This window comes from Lactuca sativa, chromosome 8, assembly GCF_002870075.4.
Source record: "Lactuca sativa cultivar Salinas chromosome 8, Lsat_Salinas_v11, whole genome shotgun sequence".
In the NCBI taxonomy this organism is placed as follows: domain Eukaryota; kingdom Viridiplantae; phylum Streptophyta; class Magnoliopsida; order Asterales; family Asteraceae; genus Lactuca; species Lactuca sativa.
In genome coordinates, this window is record NC_056630.2 from 104,385,588 (window position 1) to 104,396,745 (window position 11,158).

At 35.8% G+C, this 11,158-nt stretch overlaps 2 protein-coding genes across 2 annotated transcripts; both read right to left on the reverse strand.

Annotated features, from left to right (window-relative positions):
- Positions 1-486: 486 nt before the first annotated feature.
- On the reverse strand, positions 487-2,166 carry LOC111909594 (G-type lectin S-receptor-like serine/threonine-protein kinase At1g34300). The gene is made up of 2 exons (XM_023905382.3): positions 1,982-2,166; positions 487-1,887 (listed from the first exon to the last, which is right to left on the reverse strand). Exons 1-2 carry the CDS (start codon positions 2,016-2,018, stop codon positions 680-682), a joined length of 1,245 nt encoding a protein of 414 aa, XP_023761150.1. The 5' UTR covers positions 2,019-2,166; the 3' UTR covers positions 487-679.
- Positions 2,167-7,700: 5,534 nt separating this feature from the next.
- LOC111909593 (G-type lectin S-receptor-like serine/threonine-protein kinase At1g34300) lies at positions 7,701-9,414 on the reverse strand. Its single transcript, XM_023905381.3, has 2 exons — positions 9,129-9,414; positions 7,701-9,057 (listed from the first exon to the last, which is right to left on the reverse strand). The coding sequence occupies exons 1-2, from the start codon at positions 9,184-9,186 to the stop codon at positions 7,859-7,861; spliced, it is 1,257 nt and encodes a 418-aa protein (XP_023761149.1). The 5' UTR covers positions 9,187-9,414; the 3' UTR covers positions 7,701-7,858.
- Between the last annotated feature and the right edge of the window lie 1,744 nt (positions 9,415-11,158).

Sequence of the window (11,158 nt, forward strand, 5' to 3'; positions counted from 1 at the left end):
GGCATGTACTTGGGCACTCACTGCTGAAAACGAGGCTCTGATACCAAATGAAAGAGACAAAACAAAAGATGATTACAGATTCAAAACGTTTTTCTGTACGTGGCTGTGAACTGCAGAGGAAGAAGAACAGGGAAACTTTTCTTGTGGGGCAATTTTCTGTATTTCACGTCTTATTCAACATAACAACCGGAAGCAAATAAATAGCAAAAACATCCTATAAAAGCCGAAACTTCTACCCACTAAAACAACTACAGCCAACATGGCTTTTACCAAATCAAAATAGAAGAAAAGACTAAAATGCCCTTTAAGAAAAACACGTGACTTTGCTCAATCTTGGATTAAATCCAACAGTAAAAGCTTGTCAGACCTTATCTTTTTCCCTCTTGTGCTTTAGGTTTAACGAGGTATAACTCGACGATCTCGACCCAAATTATATGCTCATTATGCACTGCGCAGTTTATAATCTAGAAATGAGATAGTTCCATATGCATTTTTAAGTTTTTTATATTTTGCTCATATATAAAACAGGTACACCTTTGACGTCAAATTAAACAAGCGCACATTTGGTTCTAAAACGATGAGAGATTTAGTTGTTGATATATAGCAAAACAAAAGATAACGTTACATTTATTTTCTTCCAGATATATTTGGCTGTCCTTCTATACATAGTTCAGTATAATTACTCCGATGCCATTGTGATCTCATGTCTCCTCATCAGAGGTGTATCTGCAACTACAGTAGACTTGGTGTTAACATCAGACGAAGACCAATCAGAACCACCATCATTCCAAGCCAATCGAGCCAAAGAATAATCGACTTCATTAACACCAGAGAACAGATACGAAAACGGATTTAAAGGCTCCGGCACCGGTAATGCACCTTCCAACATTTTCACAACGATGCTCATCACCGGCCGAGTGTCCGGTCTATACTGAACGCAACAAAGTGCTACCTTAAGCATCCTCTCAACAGCTTCATGATCCTTCTCCTCAATCGCACAAACCATCATCAAATCCTTCAACTCTTTCTTTTCGTATTTCCCCCACACCCATATTGGAAACCATTGTTGACTATCTGCAAGTCTCACGTCCATGTTCCTCCTTCTTCCGATGATCTCAAAGAGTAGCATACCGAAACTATAAACATCACATTTGTGTGAAACCGGGAGAGGTAGCCAGAGTTCGGGGGCGGCGTATCCCGGAGTACCACGTCCTCCGGTCATGGTTATATGAGTGTTATCCCTGTTGCAGAGTTTAGCTAAACCGAAATCCGCCACTTTTGCACAGAACTTTGAATCCAAAAGTATGTTTCCTGGTTTGATATCATAATGAACGATTCTTTGAGGACATTCTTCATGCAAGTAAGCGATGCCTCTTGCAGTTCCCAGACCAATCTCATAGAGCTGCTCAAACCCTATAATCGGTCCTTTGCTTGCTTTAAACAAGTGATTATCCAGGGAGCCGTTGACCATAAATTCGTATACAAGAGCTCTTAAACTTGACTCGAAGCAAAACCCATAAAGCCTGACGAGATTAAAGTGATGGGTTCTTCCCATTGTGCTTACTTCCGCCATGAACTGTTCTTCAATTCTCTTGTCGGAGGTTCCGTTTAGTACTTTTACAGCTACAGCTATGCCGTTGCTAACAAGACCCTTGTAAACTGTCCCGAACCCACCTGAACCCAATAAGATGCTGAAGTTTTCTGTGGCTATTCTTAGCTGTTGAGCGGTGAACCGGATCGGTTTTTCTCTTTCCATGTCATCCAGGAATTTAACCATGGCGAGCGGAATAAAACGGGAGTCGTTAGGGAATGGTTCCGTTTGCATCTTAGATCGTTGATTCAGTTTATTGCATACACATAAAATGATTGCTATCTTCACCACAACAACTGCAAACAAAAAAATATTAATAATTAATTAATTAACTTCTGTATTGTTTAATAGAAGTTCACAACGATGAGAGTACGTACTGGAAGAACTTACCAACAACAATAACGAAAACTGCACCACCATCGGCCATAATGTTTGAAGATTAACACGAAAGGCTTTGCCTTTAAGGATTCAAGAATGTATACACAACCAAAGAGTTGTTTTGTTTACATGGACGTTTCAGATAAGGGGTTTAATTTATTGTTTTTATTATTTGTCACTGAGACTATAAATCCATAGAATAATGATCATGTTAAAGTAGTACTTGGTGTTTAAGCATTTGTACATTGCAGTCAGTTTAAAGTCTATGGAACTTGGGTGAGTAGACAACAATCGGCTACAATTAATGCCAACCGCATATGATCGAAAATGACGTTCAGTGTTTACTTAACAAAATTTCGTTAACGTTGTTGATTGGTTGAAATGTGTTCTATCATATTATTCTTGTAGTAATAAATCTCATTCTCTAATTTACTTAATCATCATCACGCATGTATAAACTACATAATACACAACAAGACTGTTTCCTAGTACAAGATTCTGGAACACAAAAGACGTCCCCACTCTGTGGCATCCCAATTCAATTCTTGAATCTTTTTTAATAGTTTTATTTGTACACAACTTTGATTACACACAGCTTTATGGCATAATTGATTGGATCTGTTAATTCTGAATATCAAAATAATTATATGAATTCTTTGATTATGATTTATATGTGTCTTCACAACGTATGATTCTGTGTGTATGTGTTTTATTCTTCACGGCATACCCGCGTATGAACTTTGAAACTTGGTGGGATAAAGAAGGAAAGCATGATTCAGTGTCTAGGAATGAGCATGATCAGCACCTAAAAAAGCTATGTAATAATTAAAATTTAAAAATATTATATATTTAAATTAGGGACATAATTGTCAACAAACTATAAATTAAATATGGATAAAGAAAATGTTTGTGGAAGAATAAGCGTTTCACATAAAGATGATAACTACGTTTGACTTGCCAAGTCAAATGAGCAAGCCATAAGACAAACATAATAAATGAAGAGTAGCTTTCGAAGAGGAAATTACATGGGAAAGTTCTAATCTTTGGTGTTGGATGGGTTCAAGGCCGGTCCTATTGTTTTTCATGACAGGGACGAAAAAATATAATATGATGCTACAAACCCATTTTTATTTCATATAACTACTACCACAAAACAATGACATAATTTTCTAAAACAACAATGTTACACAACTTATTTATTAAAGAAATAACCATATTCAATAGAAAGTAAACTTGCAAATTTCACCTAAAAAGATGTTTTCGTGTTATTAAAGCAAAAACATCAAAAAAAATTTAGAACGGAGAAATTTAGTGAAATTAGAAAACCAACAGGATATGAACCAAAAACAAAGTGTTTTACAAAGGTGTCAATATAAACAAAAGATAAGCTAAAACAACTCTAGAAAAACATTGTAATTCACAAGCAAGTCACGAATACAGTAGGAGACAATTCACAGTCAAAGATCAAACAATCATAATCATTTCAAAAATTAGCAGCCTTCAATCGCTTTTCGTCTCGGCCCAAAACTAACTGCCAACACCAAAATAAAGTGACATGTGATGGCAAAACTCACAACAACAAGGTACTTTGCAATATTATGCATCGATAAACAAACCAAGGCCCTAACACCCTTTAGAGATAAGAAGAATGGTAGACAGAACTGGAACAATATACATCTAAGCAATCAACCCCAATGAAATCTCACTTGCATCACCAAAAAGGCAATGAACTCTATGGATAAAACCCAAAATAGCAAAGATTGTATGATTATTTTGCAACATTGGACCCACAAGCACTAGAGGTTGTCCATCAGTTTTCTGCATTAACACAAATTTTGCACACATGAGCATTTCCAGCAGTGAAAAACCGAGTCAAAACTAGCATGAGAGCTTTAAATAACAGCTACCAACATGTGAGACAAAAAAAACAATTATGGAAAAAATGAAACAAAAACGCCAATTGTACTAATAAGTGATTGTCCACCAGCAATGCGCTTTGGACAACTCCATTATCCTAAACATCAATGAGCTATGAAAACCCTGGGCAGCGATCAATCACCCACATCCCAAAAAACAGAAAATAAATAAATAAATAAATAAATCACAATCGAATAAGTTAGCCTTTAGAGACTTTGAGCAAAAATTGGAATTAAATATGTTTAAAATAAACCTCACTTATATCATTATAATAATGTAACAAACAGAAACAGCCGATTTACATATCATATGCATTTAAAAACTGAAAAGTAAATAAAAACCATGTCTTTAAGGTATAAAAATTGGAACGAGGATTGACAATCAACAATGGCCTTTAATTTAGGGCTTTAAAAAGGAAACAAGGAAGGTCGTCTTACATAGACGGCTTGGGCTTGTCGTTGGGTGACACCAAGTGAAAGGAGCACCAGACAACAACGCCGGTAATTTGGGCCGACTCTGGATGGATTGTCCGTTGGATAATATATAAACATGTAGGATAATATATAAATTCCTGTAAATTCACAATTAGCCTTTAATTTATCAGGTATTTTAACTTTTAATCAAATAGGAAATTCCTGTAAATTCACAATTAGCCTTGTAGGATAATATATAAACATGTTCGAAAATCATAATTTACAAGAAATTGGAGAAGTATGACAATCAAGGAAATCATTTGTATTACTCCTTATCCCATTTCCAACTAAGTGTGACTGTAATGATGAACTACAAGTCTACAATACTTCAAAATGTCTCCTTTCAACAAGCGTGGCGATAGTGATGAACTACAATACTATGTTTCAAGAACTAAAGATAATTGAGGAAGAAGCTTCAAGGTTTGCCCTAACTAGCTATAACGTAAATTTTTTTAATTTTCTTCGTTAAGTTAGTAAATGTTTGTTTTTATCTAAGGCTATAATGGTGAAAATGTTAACAGGGTCCAAAAAAGGATGTGAATATTTCAAGTGGCTAGGTACATCATCACCAACAGGGGAGTTGTATAATGAAATTGTTATCTGGTGTACTTTAAGTGGAGATACTAGCTAAGAGGGTGACCTTGTTGTTGAAGTTGGTTTTGGTGATGAAGGTGATCAGTAGAGTCATTCTTATTTTGAGATTGTAGGTTAAGGGATTGCTCTAGGTTAAGATTGCTGTTAAGGTTTGTGTGTAGTTAAGGTTAGGTTTGTACATGTGGTACAATGTGACAATAAAAATAATGTTAGGGTTAAAGGTGTCAATAAGGCTTTAGTCCAAGGACCAACTCAGTTTCCCATTCAATATTTTATGGGAGGTACCCGCGGGACCTCACAATTTTGAGTTGATTGGGTTACATATGCGGCTTCACTAACACTTATATATTATTTTCAACTCGTGTAATAATCACTTGTACATTATGCATCAAAACTTGTACCAAATCAATTTTGTATGTTATTTAATCAAATTTTAAATTATTTTGTATAATTTTTATTAGTTTGTGTTTATTTTAAAATAAAAAATTAAGTGGGTTGGGAAAGATAGAATTTCAATATTTTCTCGGTTGAGAAAGATGGAAGAGAGAGGAGAAAGAAATGCTGATGTGGCAATGAGTTGAGTGAGTTGGGAGGAAATGACACCCTCCTCCATTAGAGTGCTAGAGGTGTGCATGAGAATTGGTTAAGAATTTTGAGACCAATCATGGTCCATAACGAGTTAAAATAAGGGGCTGTTTGACAGGATCTTAATTTTTAAGATCTGAATTTTTAAGAGATCTGAATTTCTAAGAGGGTCTGAATATTTAAGATCTAAATTTTTAACATGTTGTTTGGTTTAAACATCTGAATTGTTATCTGAATGATAAAAATGACTATTTTACCCTTGTATGGTTTTGTTTTGTGCTAAATGATAATTGATAAAAGTTACAAATAATCATACAATAACCAATTTAAACATAAACTCTTCCAAATTCACTTCTTTCAATTCATGGAAACATAAACATCATACAATATTACCAAATTAAACATAAATTCTTCCAAATCCACTTCTTTCAATCTATAGGAGAAAAAAAACACCACCACCAATCTTATATGTATTTTACCCAATTTCTAAACCAAAGACCTACTTCCTGCACACCAAAACTACCGGGCATTTATAATTTGATTATAAAGTCATTGTGAAAAAGTATATCCATTGAAGCTCATAGAACTTTTCACAAACAGTTGGGGTGCATAAGAGCTTCAATGAGTGAACTCATGTACCTTTATCTTTTCACGTTATACCTATAAAGATAAACCTGCAGTAACCAGTAGAAAACATATAAATCGACTCTCATAAGAAGTTGACTGCGTAGTATACAATTGATTAAATGGAAGGCGGCACAGGCAAACCGACGGTGGCAGACGGGATAAAAACTGACCACCATTACCATTGGGTCCAGAATTGACCATGGACATTAAAAAAATTTAAGTTCAAAAAATGTAAAGAACCTCATGTGCAGTGCAATGACCATTTGTATATTTACTTCTTTTTGGAAAAATCAACACAACAGCTTTAATCGACGATTGAAAGTCCGTCTTCTTCAGGAACCAACACAAGTGCTAGTGCATCAGGATCCAGAGGAACATCGACACTTGGGGGGAAAGAAGGAAGAAACAGAAGAAGAGCAACGTACACATTTTGATTTCGATTTTCGATTTTCAAAAGAAGAGAAACGACCCTGCTTTAGGGCACAAACTGAAAAAACGAGTTGGAGACGGAGCGGGTGCGGTGGCGTCGGCGGTGCAGCGGCGTCGACGTTGGGGTGGGCGACATCGTTTCAGGCGGCTTCGCCGGAGATTTGGTGGTGAAGGGAAGCAGACGCACGGAAGAGGAGATGAGGAGGGCAGGAGGCGTGTTTTGTTCGCTCGTGGTTTAGGGCAAAATAGGAACGCGTTCTTTTTTTAAAATTCAGACTATGTTCAATATCTGAAAAATTAAGAGGCATTTACAATTTTAAGAGGTAAAAAATAAGATGTAAACAAACGATCTGAATCTGAATTTTTAAGACATTGTCTCTTAATTTTGCAATTAAGAGGTAAACAAACGGGGCCTAAGCCCGTGACTGATTACTCAATGTCGATTGTAACATTTAGAGATCCAACGTGTTTTTTTTTTTTTTTTTTTTTTTAACTGGTAAATACAAATATCTAATCTACTCTTAAACTAACACCTAATTTTTCACTTATGTCCACGACATGATTTGCACCCTCGACCTCAAAGAATGAAGACACCACCTGATACCTAATTAAAGTTGTAGTATGGTTAAGGGAATGGTTATGTAGGCCTAGTTATGGTTATCGGCCCGATTGTAACGTTTTAAGTAAAATACTTTCGAATAATTTACAAAAATCAGTTAAAAGGGCATGGGCCTATAAGCGTTTTCCTATGCTCGCTTACAACGTGGTTAAAATTTTTCTTGACTAGGCCCGTTTAAGGCATTTACGGGAGGCCTGGTTAGTGATTTTATGATTGGGCCAGTAATGACTATAAGCTCGGCACACCTTATTTTTTCCCTCTTGAGCTTTAGGTTTAACGAGGTATGGCTCGAAGATCTCGACCCAACTTACATGCTCACTTGCTCAGATACTAAAAAATAACTTCTTATAACATCCTACATAAAAGAGAGTCACATTATCCACTTTTCAGCCTTAATTTATAAGCTAGCAATGATATAGTTCCATATGCATTTTTAACTTTTTTATATTTTGCTCTTATGTAGTATAAAAGAGGTACACCTTTGACGTCAAAACAAGCACACATTTGGTTCCAAAACGATGAGAGATTTAGTTGTTAATTTGGATATCCAAAATATCCTTCAATATATAACAAAACAAAAGATAACGTTGCATTTATTTTCTTCCAGATCTATTTGGTTGTCCTTCTATACATAGTTCTGTATAATTACTCCGATGCCATTGTGATCTCATGTCTCTTCATCAGAGGTGTACCTGCAACTACAGTAGACTTGGTGTTAACATCAGACGAAGACCAATCGGAACCACCATCATTCCAAGCCAATCGAGCCAAAGAATCATCAACTTCATTAACACCTGAGAACAGATACGAAAACGGATTTAAAGGCTCCGGCACCGGTAATGCACCTTCCAACATTTTCACAACGATGCTCATCACCGGCCGAGTCTCTGGTCTATACTGAACGCAACAAAGTGCTACCTTAAGCATCCTCTCAACAGCTTCATGATCCTTCTCCTCAATCGCACAAACCATCATCAAATCCTTCAACTCTTTCTTTTCGTATTTCCCCCACACCCATATTGGAAACCATTGTTGACTATCTGCAAGTCTCACGTCCATGTTCCTCCTTCTTCCGATGATCTCAAAGAGTAGCATACCGAAACTATAAACATCACATTTGTGTGAAACCGGGAGAGGTAGCCAGAGTTCGGGGGCGGCGTATCCGGGAGTACCACGTCCTCCTGTCATTGTTATATGAGTGTTATCCCTGTTGCAGAGTTTAGCTAAACCGAAATCCGCCACTTTTGCACAGAACTTTGAATCCAAAAGTATGTTTCCTGGTTTGATATCATAATGAACGATTCTTTGAGGACATTCTTCATGCAAGTAAGCGATGCCTCTTGCAGTTCCCAGACCAATCTCGTAGAGCTGCTCAAACCCTATAATGGGTCCTTTGCTTGCTTTAAACAAGTGATTATCCAGGGAGCCGTTGACCATAAATTCGTATACAAGAGCTCTTAAACTTGACTCGAAGCAAAACCCATAAAGCCTGACGAGATTAAAGTGATGGGTTCTTCCCATTGTGCTTACTTCCGCCATGAATTGCTCTTCAATTCTCTTGTCGGAGGTTCCGTTTAGTACTTTCACGGCGACAGCTGTGCCGTTGCTGAAAAGACCCTTGTAAACTGTCCCGAACCCACCTGAACCCAATAATATACTGAAGTTTTCTGTTGCTATTCTTAACTGTTGAGAAGTGAATCGAATGGGTTTTTCTCTTTCCATGTCATCCAGAAATTTAACCATAGTCAGGGGAATAAAACGGGAGTCGTTTCTGAATTGCTCCGTTTGCATCTTAGATCGTTTATTGCATACATATACAATGATGGCTATCTTCACCACAACAACTGCAAACAGAAACTATTAACAGCTGGATTGTTTAATAGAACTTTGCTACTAAGAGAATGGAAGTACTTACCGACGACAGAAACGGTAACACTAATAGCCGCGATCTCACCAGTATCATCACTTGACATAATGTCGGAAGATTAGAAACGAAAGTATTTAAGAAACTATACAGAACCAGAGAGTTGTTTACATGATGGTTTAGATAAGATACATGTTTAATTTATGGATTTTTTTAATTTCTTTGACACTGAGAATATACTCCATACTATTGAAGAATATCATGTTGAAGTAGTAATTGGTGTTTAAGAATTTGTACATTCCAGTCAGTTTAAACTCTTTAGAACTTGGTGGAGTTCTCAACAATCGGCGACAATTAATGCCAACCGCAGGGAAAACGACGTTCAATGTTTACTCTACGAAATTTCGTTAACGTTGTCGCAGTCTAATTTTTGTGTGGTGATTGGTTGAAACGTGTTCAGTCACATTATTCTTGTAGTAAGAGTTTTCCAATAAAGATGATAACCGTGTTTACCAAGTCAAACGAGAAAGCTATATATATATATATATATATATATATATATATATATATATATATATATATATATATATATATATATATATATATATATATATATATATATATATATATATATATATATATATATATATATATATATATATATATATATATATATATATATATATATATATGACAAACACAAGAAATGAAGAGTAGCTTTCGAAGAGGATATTTCATGGGAAAGTTGATGGTGGATGGATTGTCCATTGGATATTTTAAATCCATATTATTTTTTTATATATACCTATAAACATTTTGAAAACCCACAATAATAATATATATTTGAGATTTACATGAAAGTGGAGAGTATGACAATGAAAGGAATCATTTGTAATACTGCTTATTCCAAGTTGAACATCGCGTGTGAGTGATGGGTTAAATCTTCATCGTTTTTGGAATTTAAGTACAGAAAGTGAAATCATATATGATCTTGAGAATAAACTATTCTATAATGGTACGTAACACATAAGAGATGGGTTAAATATTCATCCAAATGGTCACACGGATTTTAATACCTAAGAGAATAAGTGACTATAGTCTATATATGTCTATTCATTTAAACCATGAAGTATTAAAATTTGTGGGAACCACGAGGATAGAATCATGTCTTCAATACAATTTTTAAAAAATAGTTCAAACCAGATACTTAGGCTAAGCAGAGTGGGCTCGCTAAATACCCTCGCCAAACTCGTTAAGCAACCTGGAACACCGCCCCCTAACCCTCGCTAGGGGGCTCGCCACCGGAGACTCGTCACTGTGTTGGCGAGAAGAAAGAGAAAGAGAGAAACGAATGTGATTGGTCCGATTTTGTCTGATTGTTGAATCTATGAGTTAAATCGGTTAATTTTTTTTTGTTAATGTCGATTTTCATCTTCACTCCTGACTTTTGTTTCATCTTCATCTTTAAATACAATATCTGATGTGTGTGTGTTTGGTCCATCTGCGAATCTGTGCATCTATGCAATACAGGTAACAAATTCAGTTCATTTGTGAGTCTTGATTGCTTCCATGGCTATAACTAGTTGTGTGAGTCTTGATTGCTTCCATGGCTATATACATATACAACTCCAATACCGAAGTTTTAAAAAACCTGTTCAAATCATTAACCTTCAGATTTGCTTCTATGGCTATGGCTATCTGTTGTTATTTTCCTATGCACACCAGGTGGTTCGATCATTTGCCTCTATGAGCATACCACTGTGTAATTCAAATGAAATCTATTCAAAATGCCTGAAATTGGTTGTAACAAAATACTAAGATTAGGAATTGGAGATGCTCCATGTGATCATGTCTTGTGGCTTCTGTTATATGGATTCAAAGAAACATGTAATGTGCTATAGATGCTCATGTCTTAATTACCTCTATTTTGATTTGATTAATAGACACTTGTTGATGCTCCTGACATGGTAAGAGGCCAAATGAACTTCAAGAGGTTGACACTTACAAACATCAAGATTGACATCAATAGAGTTCCAAAGAAGAAAACCCTTGTTGATGCTTTAGAAGCTGCAGTTAAGTTT

Excerpts from the sequence above, each read along its gene's own strand:
- LOC111909594 (XM_023905382.3), bottom strand. The coding sequence starts at position 2,018 with ATGGCCGATGGTGGTGCAGTTTTCGTTATTGTTGTTG. Across the intron at positions 1,888-1,981 it reads AGTTTTCGTTATTGTTGTTG|TTGTTGTGGTGAAGATAGCA; the intron begins GTAAGTTCTTCC and ends TTTTGTTTGCAG.
- LOC111909593 (XM_023905381.3), bottom strand. The coding sequence starts at position 9,186 with ATGTCAAGTGATGATACTGGTGAGATCGCGGCTATTAGTGTTACCGTT. Across the intron at positions 9,058-9,128 it reads TGTTACCGTTTCTGTCGTCG|TTGTTGTGGTGAAGATAGCC; the intron begins GTAAGTACTTCC and ends TTCTGTTTGCAG.